General features: G+C 46.8%; 1 protein-coding gene across 1 annotated transcript in view; it reads left to right on the top strand.

Annotated features, from left to right (window-relative positions):
- LOC144156087 (RRP12-like protein) overlaps nt 1-19,932 on the top strand; it is a 38,846-nt gene extending 18,914 nt beyond the window's left edge. The window contains exons 21-33 of the mRNA XM_077687879.1: nt 797-955; nt 1,565-1,645; nt 5,855-6,071; nt 10,163-10,320; nt 11,105-11,196; nt 13,261-13,431; nt 13,646-13,812; nt 18,896-19,003; nt 19,090-19,148; nt 19,214-19,277; nt 19,361-19,395; nt 19,486-19,565; nt 19,779-19,932. Coding sequence (XP_077544005.1) covers nt 797-955; nt 1,565-1,645; nt 5,855-6,071; nt 10,163-10,320; nt 11,105-11,196; nt 13,261-13,431; nt 13,646-13,812; nt 18,896-19,003; nt 19,090-19,148; nt 19,214-19,277; nt 19,361-19,395; nt 19,486-19,565; nt 19,779-19,881 — 1,494 coding nt within the window. The 3' untranslated portion in view covers nt 19,882-19,932. The remainder of the gene's footprint in view (nt 1-796; nt 956-1,564; nt 1,646-5,854; nt 6,072-10,162; nt 10,321-11,104; nt 11,197-13,260; nt 13,432-13,645; nt 13,813-18,895; nt 19,004-19,089; nt 19,149-19,213; nt 19,278-19,360; nt 19,396-19,485; nt 19,566-19,778) is intronic.
- Nucleotides 19,933-20,995: the final 1,063 nt, after the last annotated feature.

Genomic DNA, 20,995 nt, shown 5'->3' with positions numbered 1-20,995 from the left:
CCGAGAAAACGCAGTCTTTGTTTTCTGCCGCTGCCGTGAAGAGCTCTGTGGCGCTGCTGCCAGCATTTCAAACTGACTTCAAAGCGATTGTGCATTGCTCGCAGTGAGGTGCTTCTGGAAGTGCGTGCAATTTCCCATGGCATCTGGACGGTGGCTGATTACTTTTTAGATTAAGCATGCTCAACTATCAGCGAAATTGATCATTAGGTAAATGACATTGTGCTAAGGTGGGGAGCTATGTTTTCCCGTTGTTACCTGTACGAAAGCTACTCCGCTCCGTCTTTGTCGCGATTGTTTGATGTGATGGTGCCATGACTGCAAGAGTGATGGCTGTGTGAATGATGCCTTACAAGTTCTAGCTGCATGCTCACGGAACTATATTTCAATATTAGGTTGATTTGGTCAGCATGAGCCAGTTGTGCTAATTAGATGTTTGTGTTGCTTCGGCGGGTTAAACCCCACATTCAATCAATTAATCAGACTTACAGCGTCACAAGTTCAGTGTGGGGAAGTAGCTAGTGGGTTGCCACCATTTATGTAACATGTTTGATTGAAATTTGACCTGAAATCGAAAGGGCTGTTGTTCAGACACAGCAATTTTGCAACTGGTGTATTTTCTACAGCAAGTGTATGTTGTCTTCCTGCTCCCTGAAATGTATGTCAAGATGTGAGTCATTAAATGACAATTCTTGTTGAAACTTTTGTCAGCTGAGGCAGAATAAAAAGTTAAAAGAATTGTTGAACATTTTTTTTTTTTTTTGCTGCACGTTGCTTATAGTTTTCTCCTGTTCTGTAGGACCCTGATCGCAAGGTGCAGAAGAAAGCGTACCGTGTTGTGGAGGAGATCTGCAAATGCTCGACACCTGCCTGCAAGAGCTTTGTTGCAGAAACCCTGCCCCAACTGCACGACGCTCTTCTGGACAGCTTCCAGAGTGTGGCCCCTGGATCGAGAGCGGTGGGTAGATTTCTTCCACATGTTGGTTGAGTGGCAGTTGAATGGCATGCTAGCTGCATACCGGCTTTTCCCAAGCTTATAAGTTTACACCAATGGTCATGTTAAGACCATTTTTTTCTAAACAACAGCAGGAACTGGCAGCACACACATGAAAAAAGGGGTACAGGGTTTATCGTTACGAACCATTTTAGTCTACATATGAGCTTAAATGTGGGGGCTGTAGAAGTTGTTCCCGTTCTACTTTGTAAGACTTAAAGACTCTTCTTTTATTTCTTCCCTTTCCTCATCTTTCTTCTGCCCTGTCATCTACTGGGCCTTTTCTTTCCCTCCTCCCCCCTCCCCTGCCGAGTAGCATGTCGATGTCGAAATTTCGGCAAACATCTCGGCTTTCTCTTCTAATAAAGTGCCTTTCTCTCTCTCTCTCTCCTTTCATATGGTATGCAGTTCTTGAACGTGTGCAAATGCAGTTTTATTTAGTACTGTTTGTGACTTAATTTTGACTTAAGAAACAGTAATTGACCTTAGTACCACTGAGTGCATGTGGTGCAGCATCTCAGCAATCCAGGGTTCTGGTTCGTTTTCTTCACACCCCATTTTTTTTTCCAACAGCCACGCCTCCGTTGTTTCGCTCTGGTACTTGAAAATCTGGGCGCTGACCAGAAGGAATTTGCCATGAAAGTTCTTCGTGAGGTAAGTCTGCCAACGGAAATGGGAAAACACATCTGAAAACACATGGGACATTGCGTGAGGTAGTTACGAAACAGGTGAAGCACAGCGTTGTATTTTGAACCTGTTTTAAATTTTCAGCACCACTTGGGGCATCTAAAGCAGAAGTACTTTATGCAAAACTGGGTAGGGAAACTCCACAAAGGATGTGAGTTATTTTAGCCCTTTCGCACTTGATAGAGAATTATGTGCTTGCAATTTATCTTTAATAACTTACAAGGCAACAACAGCAAAGTGCATACAAGCATAGGCATGTGCGAAAAGTGACTGCTTAACGAGCCACAGCCATGTATGTAGTTGATTATTTTTATTGCAGCAGGTGCATGCACTTGCAGGTGCATTTGCAATAGCAATTCTCAGGACACCAGTTAGTGTTGTGGGGGGGTCGCGGCTACAAAAAGGACCGTATTGCCCGGCTAGCAAGCTAGAACACGAGAACCAAAGCCGCAATCGCCACCGCGGCGTAACGAGGACACCACCGAGGGTTCGTTTGACTCACCGGGAGGTGGCACAGGATGTGCTCGGAGCCAGGCAATGTTGACAAACCAGGCTTTATTGCTCGGTCGTAAAATGGAGCACGCACTGGACAGGCTGTCCCGAGCTTCTGCAGGGGACGGAGCCCCACGAGCTCGGTAAGCCGTCCGTGGCCGCCGACTCAGGGTCGAGGAGCGCCAGCTCCTTAATTTGTCCCGCATGGTTCCAGACCTCGCAGGAAAAGCCCTCAGCCGAGTGGTCCTCCTTACGACGTAACCTCAGTTGGAGAGGAGGGTCTCCAGAGGGGGAGGAGGGTGCCGACGGGGAATCCGGCCGCTAGAGGGCCGGCGCTTCGTGCATCGATATGGCCGATAGGGAAGCGCGTGCTGCGCATGCGCGAGGGCACGCACGCTCACGTGGCTTACTCTTTGTCGGCGACTCCGGGTAGCCAGCTCTAATGGCGCCACGCGCGCGGCTCAGTTATCGAGGCAGCCTCCCCCTCTCGGCAGCGCCAGGCAGCTCTCCCTAATACTAGCACCGCACGGCCGGCATGGGGAGCAGCGCACCGCGCATTGCCGGGGCAGCCTGCCGGCCGTTATGGCACCGTTGGGCAGCTGGCTTCGATGGCGCCGCGCGGCTGGCATCGGGACCAATGTGGTCCCCACAGTGTCTAATGTGCAACGCAAAAATCCAAAGCAGGATTTCGTAGCAGTGGAGCTTTAAATGCCGGTGCACAGCACCAGTGGTATCATCGAGAGCTGCCATCACTATTATGAGGTACACACGCAGGTTCACCAAGTTTATGCAGGGAAGAGAATTTGAATGCAGAAATGTTTTTAATGGGTAACACGCTCCATGACTCGTGCCATGTTTCATACCCCCCCCCCTGTTATGCATGAGCATCTCTCGCGCATTGCTTGTCTCAATGTAAAAAGTGGCGACCCCAGATCCCCGTGGGCACATCCTGTCATCGAAATTCCCCATTGACAGCAAACATGTACATGTGTGCATCCAACATTAGGCCTGTAAGCACTGAAATTATGTGCACCTGTTTCTTTTTGTTGCTTTAAAAGTTTTATGTGCCGAAGTGACACCAGGGTTATGTGGTGCGCCATAGTAGAGGGCACTGGGTCAATTTTGACAACCTGGGGGTCTTTAGCATGTACTGAAGTCTCAAAACACCAGCATTTTTGCTTTTCACCTCCATCTGAAGGGCTGTCGCTGCAGCCAGGAATTGAGCCATGTTCTTGGGTTTAGCAAAAAATGCCTTAGTCACTTAGTCACCGCGGCGTGTGCACTCTACATTGTGCATTGTAACTGCATATAAATGCATGCCGTACACTGGTCATCAAAGTTTCAGGTTTCTTTTTCCCCTCTGCCCAACGAATGTGTCGCTCTTCCTAACTGGGAGGTTCCCATTTGAACCCATTCCCATTTCATCCTTCCCATTTGTTCCCTTCCTTTTCAACGCGGCGCAAAACGACCTTCTGTTTTCACCCTTTCCCATTTCGCCTGTTCCCATTTGAACCCGTTCCAATTTGAACCTTCTCGTTTGTTCCCTGCCGCTTCAACCCGGTACAAAACGCCCTTCCCATTTCGTATTTTCCAATTTAGCCCCTTCCCGCAATAACGAACCCAGTTTCGACTCGGGTGACTCAGACCGAGGCGTGCGATTTTTTGAAATTAAAGTTGCGTCCGACTGTATTTTTTTCAGTTACGTCCGACGCAACCGAAAGTTAAAAATTACTTGCGTCCGCCGTAACCTTAAAATTAAATTGAAGTTATGTCAAACGTATTTCACCGTAAAAAACGTTACGGCTGGCGGAGCCAAAGTATGCAGATGCCCTACTTACCTGCACTCTTTTTGCAGTGGTCCGTTTTACAATATGCGGTGCCAATGAAAAAACAACACGTAGGTTGCTGCGTTACGTCCGACCCGGTACAGCGTTGGTGAATTACAGCTGAAACCACACCCTACCTTTTGCTTCTTCGTTGGTCGAGCGGTCTGGAACGTGTTGCTCGCATGCGTACTCCACGGCAGCGGTGATGGTTCCAGTCCCTCCGGTTGCATATACGAATGCACATGCACTCATATGCAACACACACAAAAAAGAAAGGACGAGAATTAACAAAATAGCATTTTTCCGTGGTCGCAGTGCCAGTTTGTAGCGTCCGTAGCTCTTGCTGAGAATGAAGTTGGGCTACTGTTTTATTAAATCTACGCAGGAAAAAGATCTCGCGAAATATAGTTAACAAATCTAGCTAACTACAGAAAAAACGTATTTTATGAAAGCGGTAACTATTATGGGCCAAGCCAGTGGTATGATCCATTTTAATAGAGAGTTTTAGCATATCGTTACCGTGTTTGCGTCACCGTTTACCGTGTTACCGGGAGCCGTAGTTTCCGTTTGCCACTGAAAACGGTAGGACACGTTTTAGCAGACTGTTTGCGGTTTGCGTATTTTGGCTGCCGCGGCGCAAGTAGACATCTGATGAATTAGTCTCGATGCAAATCACGCATAATTTTGTTGCTCATATGTATTTTCTTTTGTTTAAAGTAGTTTGAATATTTCACTTTTCGGGTGAAGCGTTCACAATAATTGTAGTTATCACCTGTAGAGCTTTAAAAAGAAAACGTGTCGGTGGTGCCATCTATTGAGTAGAGTTAGTCAAGGTAAAATAGAAAAGCCCCCGCACTAAATATTTAGGCAAGAAATGAGTAAAACGTGTTGTAGTCATTACTTGGTAACCTACACTACCTTGCTCAGCACAATTTTGGAGGCCTAAAAGTGCACTGTGAGCTTAGAAACTTATCTGAACTATTTGAGGCGGGCGTTTTGGGAGAGGGTTGAAACGAAAAGGGTGTTTTGGGAACGGGCGCACACGGGACGGGCCAAACGGGAAGGGCGTTTCGGGAATGGGTTCAAGCGGGACGGGTTCTAACGGGAATGGGTTGTTTCGGGCTACACCCTCCTAACCAAGCGGAGCTAAAAAGCAGTTTACAGTACACCCACCATGTGGATTGCCTGTGGGTAGATGTCGTCAGGTTATAAAAAGCGCTTCCACATTTGCCAGGCATTGCGCCTGCCCATGTCTATTATTTCCTTCCAAGTTCCCCCTCGATCCTGACCTTCAAACTGCAAGGCACACAGGTGAGAGATAAGATAGCACCACAGAAAGGAAACTCTAGCCTGGTAAACGATAAAAGGCAGTGCCTTGAATGGCAGGTTTCTGTTTCTGACGCTCATCTTATGAGAATTTCAATTTAGACTTCATTACCTGTGGGTGCACGCAGGGAGCGGGTCAGAGCAGTTGAGCCCCTTTTCATGAGAGGTTCAAGGATGGTATCATTAAAAATTATGAAAAAGGGGCTGAGTCTTGCTTTGCTTAGGATGTGCTCCCCAAATGTCATTTTTAAAGGAAGAAAGCAGCCCAACCTTCATTTCTTACTGTCGAATACTGAAGCTTATCGAAGCGAATGTCGAATATATTTGCATATGTTAGTACAGCAAGTCAGGCTTCGCATTGCTGTAGGGTGCCCTGCCAAGTGTGGGAATTATATGGGGAAAAGCAGAACTCAGGTGGACAAGTGCTGACCGGGTAGGTGCAGTGCCAGCGACGTTCTTTTTAAGGGCTAGCTGTTGTGTTGTCCGGGCCTGGTTGTGTTGAAGCTGATGAACCCTGCTTGGGGGTTCCCAGGCGGTGCTGTGCATCAAGGTGAACGCCGTCAAGGTGCGACAAGCAGCGTACGAAGTGGTCCTGTCCGTGGGTCGGGCACTGATGCGGTGGCAGCCAGGGGACCCCGGTGCGGCTGTCCAGGAGTTGGTGAGCAACCTGACGGCCGGCTTCATTGGGGGCCCCTACGCGGTCAGCTGTACCATCCTGGCCCTTTCGACTGTGCTGCACGAGTTCAAAGGTGTGCTTCTTTGTGGTGGTGTGGGCGTCTGTTGTGAAAGGACCCCTGCAATGCTTTTCTTTCAGAATCTTTTTGGGCTTTACTGCTGTTCGTGTCATGCAGATATATACACAAAAAGAATGATCAAGATTCGTTCAGAAATGGAAAAGTTATTCAATTTTCAAATTCAAAAATAAATTAAGCGTTGCCCCCTCTCTCTCGAAAACCAGGGCACTGCTGCTCACTTCCCACTCTCCACGATGACATCGCATCGTGGAGAGTGGCCAATGAGGGCAGCGAAAAACGCCACATTCCGGAAGTTTTAAGCCCCTGGTTGTCTGACGTGGGAAGCTTCTTTCTGTGCTGCTTGGCGGCGGCGTTGGCCGCACGGCGCCATCTGCTCTGACACAGCGCTGACAAGTAGAAGGCAGAGATTACCCAAGTCACCTGCCTTTCACCGTGTTGTGTGTTGCTGGGCCTATTTTTCTGAACTTCTACCATATTCTTCAAGCTATTTTTGTTCATATGTTTTTTGTTTTTGTTCATATGGCTGTTCATAACAAGGCCTACCTTGAAGTTATCCCCCAAGCGATTCAGAGTGTGTGCGCTGCCTTGCTACTAAGACTTGACAACTCCACTTGCGGGTTCACGAAAAGGCGAGAAACTGTCATATATCAGGTTAAAAAAAAAAAAAAAGGAATTTGTGCAATGCTCATTCCCCCCCCTTCGCAAAGTCTCCGCAAGGTTGAAATGCAGACTTTCAAAAGAGTGCGATGCGTTAACCACTTGGTCATTCCCACAACGCAGCGAGGCACAAGAATTCGGCATACAGTGCCTAGGCGTCAACGAATATCTTTGTGTGGGTAGTTTTTGTCTCCTTTCAGAAATTCTAGCAGTGATACCGCTTGTTTATCACAAACCGATCTCGCAGATTAGTCCAATCATGCTAATACTACAAGAAATTTAGCCAGAGCTCCCTCAATTAACTCATAAAAAGCTAGCACACAATTCTGGTCTCCTCAGCACACAAGTTGGTCATAAAAGGAATGCACCACTAGAATTGTCTTTGGTGACAGCTTTTCAACAGATAATTTGATTGAAATTGTCCCATGGAAGCCGATTGCTGCTAAAGAAAAAAGGTGTGATTTTTTGGTTAACGGAAGGGCGCTTTCCAGTGCGAAAGCGCATCCCCAAAAGTCAAGACACAAGAGACAGACTGAAAACCACAAAGCTGCCGTCCACTTTGCGATGCTCACTGACTACACCACTTATGGCGTCGGCGCTGATATCTGCTGAGGATAGGCATCGTCTATTAGACGGACTCAGACGGACGATTTGGCACGCATTTTAGCGAATCGCATAGAAATCAGGTGATGGTGAGTGGTTCATCGTAACACAGCCTGAAAGAGCACACAAGTGCTCGAAGTGGGCTGTAGTGTCTTCCCTCTGTTACTATCTACGTTTAAGTTTTTATGCTTCTTTTAAGAAAAAAAAATGCTGGTCGATACGATGGCATATGGAAAATATTGCGAGCTCAGCCAATCGTAGGGTGCGTAGGGTCCCCGCGTTGCGTCGTCATATCTGGAGGCTTTGACTGTGACATAAGCAATGCCGGATTTGCTTGTACTGTGTAGACCATTTATAACTTAACCACTTATAGTGCGGGACCGGATATAGCACGTTTTTTTCTGGCCAACGGTAGGCCTCCCATAGAACTCAATGCATAAGCGTACCACTGATAATGCGGTTGCCCGAAGCACAATACCATTTATAGTGCGGTTTTTTGGTGAGTTTGCTGATTGGCCGGTGCAGCTGAGGCATCGTTTTAGGGTTGCAAAAAGGAAAGGTGTATCCAGCCATTCCATTCCCAACCCGCGCTCCCTTCTCTTCTCTAACTTAGACAGAGAAACTTAAAAACAAATAGGAACCCTTCAGTTCACCTGTTCTATTTGCACTCGCGTGATTACCCCAACTTTCCCTTTCTCTGGGCACACCTGTGAAGATAGTGAGCCCCCTCCCCAGCCGATGAGCTGTTCCTATTAGCACGTTGTGCAGATAAGCAGCCACACTTTTCCTTTTCGAACATCTGGAGATAGCGAGTTGAGCCACGACGCCAGAGGTTTCCACTACATGTACACCCAAGAGCAAGAGAAGTTTACGGACCACGAAAGCAGCAATTTTGAGTCATTTCTCTGCCGCACGGGAGCACGGAGTATTATGTGCGGTAGTTTTTATTAGTTCAGTACTTATACGACATCTCGCATGCATTCGACAGTTTGTCGGGCTGCTATAGGAAGAGAAATAACCTAAAATTGCTATTAATTAACTTTTGATCGTGGCTGTACATTGTGCTGCAACCTCCTTCGTCATCGAAAACACTAAGCGCAGATAGAAAAAAAAAAAAACAGTTTGCGTATTTATCATGTTGTCTCGCAGGTATAATCCAGGCTGCTGCTTTCTCTGCGGCATCCATTCTTCGAAGCGCTAATAAACGTAGATCCCTCAAAAACATAAATACAAAGTATGTATAAGGTGAAGCCGCTCTTGGGATTTAGACGGTGCAGCACCGCCTGATGTGGGAAAAAAAAAAACTAAATAAGGACCGTACCTCCATTTTTAAGTGGCACTCATTTGAGTGATAAGCAAAGAATGATTGAAAGGTAGCTTGCGATATAGTTGGATTCGTGCATGTTTTGTCTATAGTGCAATATTGCTTATATACGTAGTGCAGATTTCCGCAACTGCCATGACATACGTTATAAGTGGTCTACACTGTATTTTTAAACGTAAAAATTGAATAACTGTCTTGTTTCTGCACCAATCCTGATAATTCTTTCTGTATCTGAACAATGCAAAGCGGAGACATAGGGATAGAAAAGTACCTGTAAGAAAAGTGTTGCATGTCTCGAAGGTGCCAGTGCACAGTTCTGAAGCCTAATTAGATAAATTTAATGTGCTGATTAATGTGCTGATTTCAGCTGATTTAAAGTGGTGGCCCTGCTCCAAAAATGCAGTTATTTTTTATCTTTTGCAGAACTGCCCTACCCTATTTTGCTATTGTAAATGTTTAAGCATTATTAAATTTGCAGTGTGCTCACCGCTATGCAAGATTACAAGAAAACTAGCTAGGGTAAAGAAAAATATGGACTACAGTGGCAACAAACACAATCTCAAATTTTTTTGCCATGTATGCAAATAGTCACTTTTGGCCCACCTTCGAGCTCTGCTGTCTTTGTGCGAAATTTTGTCAGGGTTGACCTTGGGGGTGGTCATAGTTGCTGCAGCAAAATTGACAAACTAGGGTATCCTTTGTTCCATCTCCAAACGTTCTTCGTAGTGACGAAGTTGCCAGTGGCTTTTCTTTTTTTTTTTTTTTTTGTCAATAAAAAAAAAAGTAATCGCGTCACATACCATGGGGCAGTGCATCCAAAGGAAATTCTGAGGGGATCCAAAGGGGATCCAAAGGGGATTCTGCATCCAAAGGGGATACCATGGGGCGGGCAGTGCTTTAAAGGGGATTCTGAAGAATGAGGTCTAGGAAGAACAAAAAATGAGCTGGCAGCCCTGCGTGTGGCACACATTGTGACAGATCTTTGTAAAATTGCACCGAGGCAGGTGCCGGCCTTCCATGCTTGCAATGGTAGCATGCCAGTAGTGGTTAACTTTCTTACTCGTTGGGTGGTGCCCAAATTGCAGGACGTTGGCTTTGTTATACTTATTTTATGGGTTTCCTTTGTCATCCACTCTCACAAGAAAAATGCCATGTGCAGCTTGTTATTCTTACACAGAAGCACCTCATTTTTTTTTTTAGGGTAATGGCTTGATCAGTTTATATGCCAGCTGTTAATGCGTCATGGCTGCTAACGTACAGGTCATACCTCTCGCCATAGCCACGTAACGAAGCTTATCTGCTTAGTAAGGGTTCTGCTGCTGGACAGGGATTGCAAGTTTGACTCCTGGCCTCTTTTTTTATGTTGTGGCTAAAAACAAAAACGGCATGTATACAAGGTTCCAGCTGGTTGAAATTAATGTGTAGCTTTTCGCCACGTCATTGCCCATGGGCTAGATACTACTTCGGTGTGTGTAATTGCATTTTTTTTGTGTGTGCACAGGTAGCTACAAGAGTGATGTGCTGTACAGCATAATGGAAGCTGTGCAGATTGTCATATCGTCTCCCAACCGGGAGATTGTCCAGGCAGCCCTGTACTTTGTGCGGATGCTGTTTGTGATCCTTAGCACGGAAGAGCTGTCTGAGCACCTGGACAGTCTGGTGAGTAGCGCCAGCAAGAATGCTGGGGAAGAGGGCTCAACTGCACATGCACAGGACCTGTTTTTCAAGGGGGCATAGAAAAGGGAGGAGTTACTTCAGCCGCACAGTCTCCAGCCACCTTAAAATAAACAGCCAGCTAGCCACTTTATTAGTGAGATCAAGAGGTTGGGAAGGAGGGGGGGGGTTAGGTGCAGCTACACCCAATTCTTGACAAGTTTCTTATCTCTTTTCTGAGGCCACCACACGTACAATACAGCAAAGTGATTATAAAAAAAGATACCAAGAAGCTGTCGGTGAGCCCCACCTACATCACGTCTGAGTAGAGAGTGTGGGGGCGTTGCTCAGATTATCAGTGGTTAGCTGAAGATGCAAATCCTACTCCAAATGTTCAGGGTTATGCTTGAAACCATGCATGTTTGACAGGGAGGGAAACTTTCTTTGCATTCAGCGGAGGTTTAATGAGTGGCTCTGTCTCACTTGGGGGCCAGTCTCATAACTGCTGCTGATTCCACCTGGTTTCTGTGTTCAAAACATGGAGCTCACCCCGAACTAGATTAAAGCGCTGCTCAAGGAAGGTGGACTGGGGGGATGGGTGCATCGATGGCTGTGGTCATGGCGCGCCAAATGAGGGCCCCCAGGATCTGTATTCCTATGAGCCCACTTTGAGAACCCCTGCTCTAGGTGGATTTCTTTTGACAATGCACGCGATGGCTGTGCTGAAAATGTTTGCGGCCACACGAGGTGCTTTGTTTGTTGTGCTCATGCTTTGTGTGCCTCTCTTTAGGTGCCGAACCTTTGCTCCATGTCAGAAGACTGTCAGAAGCATTTCCGACTCAAGCTGCGAGACATTTTTGTAAAGCTGATTCGGAAATTTGGGTAAGCATTGCTGCACAAGTTCCCAACCTTCACTCAAGCGGTGGCCAGCCCACACCGTTGAGAGAGATGCACTGCAGGGGAAGCATCTAAGATTGAAGGATAATTTTGAAAAAAATCATTTCCATCTGCCACAGCTCATTAAAATGCCACCCAGAAGAAGCCCGTCCAACTTCTTAAATTTCCTGGGCTAAAACTTATTGTGATGTTTCAGCCGGCATAGTAGTAACTCGCATGACGTGACCCTGTGTCTCATTCTTACACTTCAAAAAATTGTGGCAGTGATTGACAAAGTATGCAGCTGATGCATCATCATAGTACTGCTTGGTTGCTTAGACTGACTGTTCATTTAGAAAGACCATAAATTGGGATCCAGTTACAGAGGGGCTGGGATAAAGTTTGCGGGCTGTGCTAACGAAGACACTTTAAAGAGAGACAATTGGCCTGTATCGATGGATTACAGTGCTGAGAATCTAAATACACCACTCCCGCAACTATTTATTAGTTGCTTAATGAGGTAGAAAATGCCAGAAGCGTGAAAACTGGGGACGACGCCCCATAACGCTTTTGGGTACTATGGTTTGTGACGTCACAAAAGTGGTCAACGGCAAGGGCTCATTGGAGAAGCATCTGTAGATATTGTCCTGAAATAAATAGTTCTGGAGTGGTTGAGCATGTGAAATAAATGTAAATCACAGCTTTCCATGAGCTCATCCTATCTAAAAAACAGACTACAGCTTTTATACACTGCGAGGCAGGCTGCTTTCAGTTTAGCAAAGTTAATAACCTACGATGAGCGCCCGAGCTTCTGCAAGCAATATACCTCGCAGGAAGCAGCTAAAGTCCCTTCATTGGAAGTGGCAAAATAAACAAGATGCACGGCAGGTGGTCAAGCAACCTGCCTGACCTTCTAATCTCCTGTTCTCTGCGTGCGAAGGAGGAGGAGTAGTAGGAGGAGTAAACACTTTAAATCGGTAAAGTGTGCCCTGTTCGAACATAATCACCCGTGAAATGAACTTACTGCGAGTGGTTTGCTGACAAATCAGCCCGTTCACCTCGAGCTGTCGTTGATAATCGATAGAGCGTGCATCACCCTGCCCTTGTTATGTTTGAGCCATGGGGACGGCTGCTGACATGGCTGCCGTGAAGTGTTTATTTCGCACTATGCTCGCGCCGCGCGAGAGAAGGTAATTTGAGATAGCTGTGATCACCACACAAGGTGAAGGCGCCGTCCTGAACGGCGCCAGCCAGAAGCCCGTGACGCCGCACTTGATATTTGAAACGACGCTTGTTTCTGCAAAAGTGCTGCAGCCGACTCGATGGGGGCTGGGACGCTGGAGTAGGCAGGCACACCGGCCGCGCGAGCATCTAAACGCGTTTTTCGAAAACTCATAAAAGTCCAAGCCAGCCTCCTTGTATGTAGTCGGCCATGGCTTCAAGACGTAAAAGCTACCGATGCCAGCGCTTGCACTCTAGACCGCACCGGAGCTTTGCTCCTATTTTGTGACGCAATGGCTACGTCATGAAAAAATGAAAGGGAAGCGGGTGAGAGAAACGGCAGCTTTATTTACTTATTTCTCAGGAAATAACGCATCGTTGCTCGTCGAACAAAAGCTGAGAGAGCTACGAAACGTATTATCTTTCAGTTAAAGTGTCCCTTTAAAACCTGCCTTTCTTGTGCCAAAATTTTAAAAATCCAGTCCTCTTTTTGCAGGTATAATTGCCATTTTGAGTAACCACGTGTGATTGTTAGCATTTACGGGGATGTAGCTTGGTACTGTTATATGATAGAACCCTCTGCTAAGTTATGAAGCTATTGTTTGGTGACTAGTATTTTAACCAGTATTTTGTTTTTTGCACAAAAGTGCTATGATTATTTGATTTGCATGACATAGAGGGTGCCACACATACTCCAAGCCTGACAGATTTATGGAACCCTCCACGGAACATACCAAGTAGCAAAATGGATTTTAACATGCTGTTTCCCGCTTAATTTGCTTGCAGGGACTGTTTCTATGCAAGCCCTCCAAAATTGCCCGTTTTCACCCTTTTTTTTTTTTTCTGCAGCTATGAAAACATTGCCGTGCTCTTGCCCGCATCCTACCGGAAGATGGCCTCCAACATCCGCAAGGTAGAAGAGCGCAAGAAACGCAGGAGGGAGCGTGCCCGGGATCTTCAGAGCGAAGACGAAGGTGATGGCGGCGACAGTGTGGCCGTGGGACGTGGTGCCACTGAAGGGTAGGCAGCTCTTCCTCTCCCCCAGTTATTTCGTGGGCCCCTGATGCTTTGCTGTTTTTTAGTGCTGATTCAGTGGCGACTGCATGCGGGGCGGTTGTATGATTGTTTGGCGAGGGCTCCCAAATACTACGACAGTCAGAAATCAGTTCAGTTGTAGTATGGATTACATGAGTTCCACAAATAAGACAGTGTCCCTTGAAATCTCCTCCTTTAGGATTGAGCAAATTCTGCAAGACAGCAGTGAGGATGAAGAGGAAGACGAGAATACTGAGCAGCCCCGGCGAAAGAAGAACCAAACAGCTGCACCTGTGTGGATTGAAGAGCAGGGCGAGGACGATATTGTTGACTTCCTGGACACATCGGCTGGAAAGCAAATCACCTGTATGCACTCTTCTCTGTATCTCTTCTCCACAAGGCTTGTTCCGGGAGTGCTAGTGCTCCTTACTTAGAGTGACTGTGATATTTGAAGCTTGGAAACCTGCGCATCAGATTTCCAAGCTGTTTTTGAGCGTTTATTTACTTCTGGTGGCTTTCATCACAAGACAAGGAGCACCTGTGAGCACTAGCTTAAAGGGAAGCTGAAGCGTTTTTCAAAAAATTTGAGTTAGATTAACAGTTATATAGTTTCTTGCACGCTGATTCCGAATATCACATTGAAATTTATCGTACATGAGTCCAAGTGGCATTTATCTTGCAAAAAGCGCGGCCCCGTTTGAAAGACGCGCGCTTTTCGTCTTTTGACGCCCCTGATTGGTTGCGCCCGTCATGACGTCAAAGGAGGACACCCTTCGGCCGCGCGGGTTGTCGGAAGCATTGCGAACGATCGCATGGTTGCCTTTGCGGCAATTTTAGCTTCCAGTTTCATTTTCGCACATGACTGGAAGTTTGTTTTATAATTTCCCGTGCTGTTGGTTCAATTATCTTGGAGCTTAAATTTGCTTTACACGAAAGAGAACCCCAAAGCAGTGACTGTGACGTCGACTAGTGGGTTCCATCAAAATATTTTTGAATTAGGCAACAAGCATAGGGGGATTTTATACCTTATGTTAATATTAGGTACTGCCTTAACTGTTTCTTATTATACACAAAACCATTTATGCCAAAGATTAATGGGCGTTTTATAAACAATCTACCAGTGAAAAGCACGTACGTGCACTGCGCGAAAAAATAGCGTTCATGCGCTGTAAACGTATATGCGAGTTACATCTTGCCGGTACACGCATAAACCAACCAGCAGATCTGCTTCCGCATTTCCTTTGTTCGTTGTCGCCCACCACAGCCCCGTTACTCATCCCCGTACATAGACCGACACGCGCGCGCAATTTCGGCAGCGGCGCTACGGCGCCTCCGCGATTGCTAGCTGCACTTCGATGAGTGGCGTCTTACTGCTTCACATGCATTTATTTTGAAAACACTGCAGCATACTAGTGCCTACTCAGCATTATTTGCTGTAGTAGGGCTTGATTTTCACTTGTGCGTTGCGCATTCTGCTACAATATTACGGCCACCTCGTTATAATTAACAGACCAGTCGGACAAGGCAGTTACGTTGTAGTTACGTTACTTTAGGTAACAATCACCAAATGTTTCTGATAATGAATCGTTGGCCTGTTTCAGCATTTCTAGATTTAAGCATTTACCGCACTAGTCGGACAGAGGCCGTATAGTTACTCTTTGCACCTAATTTTTTTAGTATCATCATTATATATATCACCGACTATCACTGGAGCACACTTGAGGTTCAGTGACAATAAGTGCTTGCCAGGTTATAATATGCAGCCACACGGAATCTTGGGCAAAAAATTAGGCCCCCGCAGTCAACACAAATTATGGCACGGTGGCGGTTCGGAGTGGTGTTTTTTTTTAATTCCAGACAAACATCACCTTATCGTGACATGTATACTTGCAAAATAAGTAATCTGGTTGTCTTGGTTCTTTTACTTTGTAGGAATACTGTTTACCTCTTAGCCGGGAGAGAACTTCTATCAGGATTGGCCCCTTGTTTTAGTTTCGCCAAAAAATTGTTTTTTTGAACACTGTCCTGAGCCCATAGAAAGAAAACCGACGCGTTTAACGAACAAGTATTTCCTGAACAAATGTGACTTGGTTTCTGGAATGGAACGAAACATCCCCGGCCAAAGTACAGCAGTATTCCCCATCCTTCCTAAATCTAGAATCTAATGTAAACATTCACGTACGTCACATCAAAAAAAAAAAAAAAAAAACGCATTGGAGCGGTTTACAAAGTATTTAACGTAGTGTAGTATATTCTCTGTCATCAAGCACAGCCACCTCGGCTGTCGCTTCTGTATGTTATCAAGCATCCCGGCGTGGCATTATTCTGCTTAGGAATACGGCATGATAACGTATGCCTTGTTTGGCGTTCGTGCATACTTTTTGAACACGAAAATTGTACAAATGAGTGCTATTAACCACAACAACAACAAGTATCATTCACAAAGAAACACGGCGAAAAGAGCATGGCCGAGGCGGCCGATCCGGCCGGAAGTCCAGGTATGACGTTTTTCAGCCGGTTTTTGCCCGTGCTCTTCGGTCTTCCGGCATCGCGCGGCGAGATGGGGGTGGGGCATCGGGCCACTTTTGTTTGCTCATTGCGCCGCTTCTATTGCATGTATTGCGAACATATTTCGTACACATGAACTATTCAATGTGTACTTGCTGCTAGTCAACTTTTCTTTTAATTCTAAAACCGCTTCACCTTCCCTTTAAAGAAACTGGCCATTTTCGCAGGATTTAAGGTGTAACCACAGATAGCCTTCCCTTTAAAGAAACTGGCCATTTTCGCAGGATTTAAGGTGTAACCACAGATAGCTTATGGCGACATAGGTCATCTATGTTGATGTAGCAAAGGCGACGCTGTCATTGTCATCATCATTGTATCTGTCCGCTGCAGGTTGAAGGGCTTCGAACTGATGGGCGGCTCATCTTCCCACTAAACGAATTTTCTTGTCTACATGACACTTCACGCCCTTGTTAGCTGAACTAGGCTGCTGTGTTATGTATGGGGCACCACTTCTGAAAGGGCTGGTGAAGAGCTTCTCAAAAAAATTTTGTTGGGGGCATTACATTATGGTTTTCCTAATGCTGAATTCGAAAAACATGTTTATTTTATGTGTAAATACACCCAAACCATCTTTTTTCGTCAAAACAAACGACCCCTGCCCGCGGGCGCGTTGAGAGCCCTGGCGGCCTTTTGCGATTGGCTGGCGGCAGATGACGTCATATTCGGAAGTGCCGGCGCTGCGGGGACTGCTCGGCCTGAAGATCTCATTCTGTTCCCGTTCAGATACTGGCAAGAAGGTCCTCTGGTGAATGGAGGGCTCACACAATCTTTCCTTAGAATAGGAGAGCCTGAGGGAAGTATAAACGCAAGTTTCGCTCGCGGCGAGCTTTAGAAAGGGGTTCTCCCCCGACGACTTATGGCCGACTTGTTTCTCGGGTGCAGGGGAGCACTACCAGCGCTAGTCACAATTCCTAGCACAATTTTTCAACCCATCATCCCCATCCTCGAATGTGGAACTTTGTTCTTACATTTCGACAGGCGGCAACAAGCTCTGCAGTGGCCTGCGGTGCGCACAGGCAGCGCAGCCGCCGCCGGTCACTGCGTCGCGCAGAGGTGTTGGTGACGGGTCGCTGCTCGGCCGGTCAGCGGAACGTGGCATTGCTGCACATACGCATGTTTTAGCATAGGGGAGCAGAACGTTGGTCGCCCCCCAAAATGTAGAGGAACCCAAGCGCAGCATGCTGGTCCCCGACGAGCTGTAGAACGCCTTCCCCAACAGCTCCAGCCGGCTCAGGTTGCACGGATCACCGCTGATGTTGGGAACTTTAGGCTTACCACCAAGGGAGATAGTTGGTCGCTGCTATCTATACAATTGCAAATGACTTTAACACAGTTTTTCACCACACTATCATCCCCTTTCTCGCATGTGGAACCTTATTCCTACGTTGATAGTCATTCTAGCGATCGGTGCTGTGCTCATTCTTGCGCGCAGGTAACGCCATCCATCGGCCTCTCGCCGCATCTCGTGCTCGGGCAGGTTCGTTTGCTGCCGTCGACGAGCCTCCGCGACCGGTCGGCGCTCTGCATCGCGATACAAATTCGTTCACCTCTTTCGAAATAACCTTGGATGACAATCCCTAGCACAATTTTTCACCACACTATCATCCTCTCTTGAACGTTTACCTTGCTTTTCGCGGCGGCCTTGATTTTGGACGGCAGCGAAGAGTGGTCGCTGCCGCGGCATGTGTGGTGCGAGCTGTTTCGTGCGCCGTACGGGCATGCACGACCGGCGAGTGTGTGGAGCGCTTCCACGCGCAGAAAATGCTTCATTCTTTTAGCTTGCTTGAGTTCTTAAAATCTAGCTGTTCAGCTAAGCTGTTGTCACAGCCAACAACGTTGATCGGGAAAACGAGCAAGAAGTTCGGGAGGCCCAGAGCGCTGTGGTCCCACAAATTTTCTAATTCCCTTATAATAATGGATCAGGAACTTGGGGTACCTCCATATTTGTTTGAGCCCGTCGCTTCGCGTATGAAGCACAGAGCGCCCGACGACACGGCCGGCCCCGCGACTACTCGTGAAGGCAATGTGGTAGCCACGGGCACTCGGGTAGGAAATCTCATCACGCAGTAGCATTCCAGTTAAAAATCGGAAAAAAAACACGGAAGCAACTCTAGACAATGATGATTAATAAAGTGCAGATTACACGCCTGCTTAATTCGGAACTTCGCCCAGAAAACTGGGACGCAGCAAAGCGGCAGCGCACGTCACTAGCCGTCTTCCGAATATGACGCTACTTCCGGTCGCTGCCGCTCAGTTTCTCGCTCTTCCGGCGAAGCGTCAGGGAGCAGTGGTTGGGGCGTAGCGTCAGCTTTAATGATGAATACCGCTGTCCCCAAGCTAAAAATGACGAAAAAAACTTTACAGGCATAAACTGACCAATGTAATAATTGTAAAAAGTAGAGTTTTGCCCTGTTTTAAAAGCGCTTCAGTAGCCCTTTAAAGGGGTCATGGAAACAAAATATAAGTTTGGTTCAATTCTTTAAAAAATTTTGTCCTGCCAACAATGATACCAATTTCATTGCAAATTTTAAACTAATAAGGAGATATTAAAGAAACTGATTAAGTAGTAACTCCCCAGCCACTTTCCTGCAATTTCTCGGTGATGTCACAGAATATTATGCGATGGGCGGTCACCGACCTAAGCCATCGCCAAGAAACATGACTGGGTGGTTGTAGTGGGGCCTCTAGTTTTGTTTGATTGTATCCCCAATAACTGTCTCTTGACCACACTGCATCACTGTAGTGTGAAATTTGAAAGTTTTTAATATTTCTTGCATATTTTTGGTTAAAGAAATGTATTTTGTGGCTAAAAAAAAAAATCCTGTTTCTTGTTGCTGCCATCTTCAAAGTTTCTGCCATATGCATTGGTTTCTGCGTGCAGCTACCAATCCAAAGGCAGTGCCAAAGAAGAAGTCGAAATGCCCATTTGAAATCGGTAAGGACGGACGGCTGCTTATTGTGGACCCGGAGTCAGCTGAGAAGAAAGATGGTGAGCAGGCAGCACAAACTGTGTACACAGAGAGGCATTCAAGTGGGTGTTTGCATCACTGGAGGTTTCCTTTTTCTCCCCCATAGAGTCGAGTGAAGCTGAAGAAGCAGCCAGTGATCTCCTGGAAGCGCTTTCCCATTACACGGTCAGTACCCACAAGCATCTGTGTGGTGGTGTTTCCTAATGTGCCAAACTATCTGGACGTTCTAGAACCGAAAGCGGAAAGCGGGGCGTGATGCGGATGCTGGTGAGGGAACGTCCAAGACGGCCAGTTGTAAGTAGCCACCACATCTACGAGTCCCGCTTTATTGAACAGCCTTTCAGTGTAGGTAACTTAAGCCATGTTTTCCCCACTAGCTGTTGGACCCTCTAAGAAAAGGAAGGTGGATAAGGTGGGCAGCTATAATTTTACGCTTTCTTCCTTGGTGCATGTGTTTGTGAACGAACCGTGCTGCTAGCTTGTTCCTTTTCCCCACCTTCAGGCATCCGATGGAGACGCCAAGAAGGGCAACTTGGAGCCCTATGCCTATCTGCCCCTGAGTCGGATGTCTCTGAACAAAAGGTGGGCATGCGAGTGGCTTCCTTCCTTGTCTTCTCAGAGTACGAGTTTCGTGGCAATCTTCTTGTATTAAACTAGCTATATTTTCAGCGATTCTGACCAATCCAGCAGCGACTCTGAAGAGATGGAACACAGTCAGCATTGAATGATTGTGTCTGCACATGGTTGTTTGCGCATTGTTGCTGAAGTGCTTTTTCCAACTGGCTTTCATTTTAGGTTCAAGAAGAAGCCACAGGCGTTCAAGAAACTGCTCTGGGCTGCTCAGAAAGGAGCCAAGAAAGGGCAAAAGAAGGCTGCTCGGATAAAGAAGAAAGTCTAGTTCTAATAAATAAATAAAAAAAACTGTTTCCTCATTTATATAAGGTCTGAAAAAAGTACAAAGCAAGAAATTTTTTTGTCCGGAATCAACGCAATCGCCCCTCTCCTTAACCAGCTCATGCATATTGTTCAGCACGTCTCACGCACCATTGCTACGGCCTCAAAGAATCGGACACTCTCATAGAATTATACAAGCCATACTCATTAGTAGAATCGCATATGGAACTTAAAACGAATATCTGCCGGGCCTGTAAAACCACCCTTCAGGTTGCCCTCCAAGACTGACATTAAAAATTACAATTAGACGTGCATAACAGTTGGGAAGAAGTACAGGAAGCGCACCACATTTCCCGAATAAAGTGCATGAAGATAACCAATGCATACTTAGGCCCCCGAAGAATTGCCCGGATGCATCTCCTTATCCGCACCATCCCACCCATGTAGCCTGTGTAGTAAACAGACAGGGACACAACCCAGCACGCACGAAGGGCAGCGGGAACTCCGCTCACTCCCTCGAAACGAAAAGGACACCGCTTCACGATAGAATCGGCACTCCGGCAAACTTTAGCTTCGCCTCCCTATGCAGCCTGGGACCAAGACACCTGCCAAAATAAAATGGTACCCCCCCCCCCCCCCCCCCAGTTCGCCTTGCATGCAGATGAGGCATAGGAAAACAAGGGTCCCCACAGTGTCCACAGATTTTCAATTTCCCAACCTGTAGCTGCCGTTGGCGATTTACGATTGAAGCAAGCTTTCAGCACCAGTCTTTGGACACTTCCTTGTGGCAGTTTTCACTGCTTCATTTGCACAGCTTCTTCCACACTAAATGATGAAACACTTGGCAACATTGAATGCTGCTTTGCAGTCTTAACTCTACACTGCAAAAGGCATGCCCTGAAGCATTCCACCCTCTGCTTGCAATGCAACTAGCAGCTTTCGACCTCGCAGCATGCCAAGCCCTGAACACCGTGGCCCATCTATCTAGTGTACGTGACAATCTGAATCGCAGTCCTTGTACCTGCCTGCGAGTGAGCATTGCAGCCTTTGCCACACTGTGCAGAAGGCCAGTCATGCATGTCCTTGTTGCAAGGCTGCTCGTGCATGGCACCTACGAG

The sequence above is a fragment of the Haemaphysalis longicornis genome, unplaced genomic scaffold, assembly GCF_048455015.1.
Source record: "Haemaphysalis longicornis isolate Haplotype H1 unplaced genomic scaffold, Haemaphysalis longicornis Haplotype H1 scaffold_1, whole genome shotgun sequence".
Lineage (NCBI taxonomy): Eukaryota > Metazoa > Arthropoda > Arachnida > Ixodida > Ixodidae > Haemaphysalis > Haemaphysalis longicornis.
This window is presented reverse-complemented; position numbering and strand designations above follow the sequence as displayed.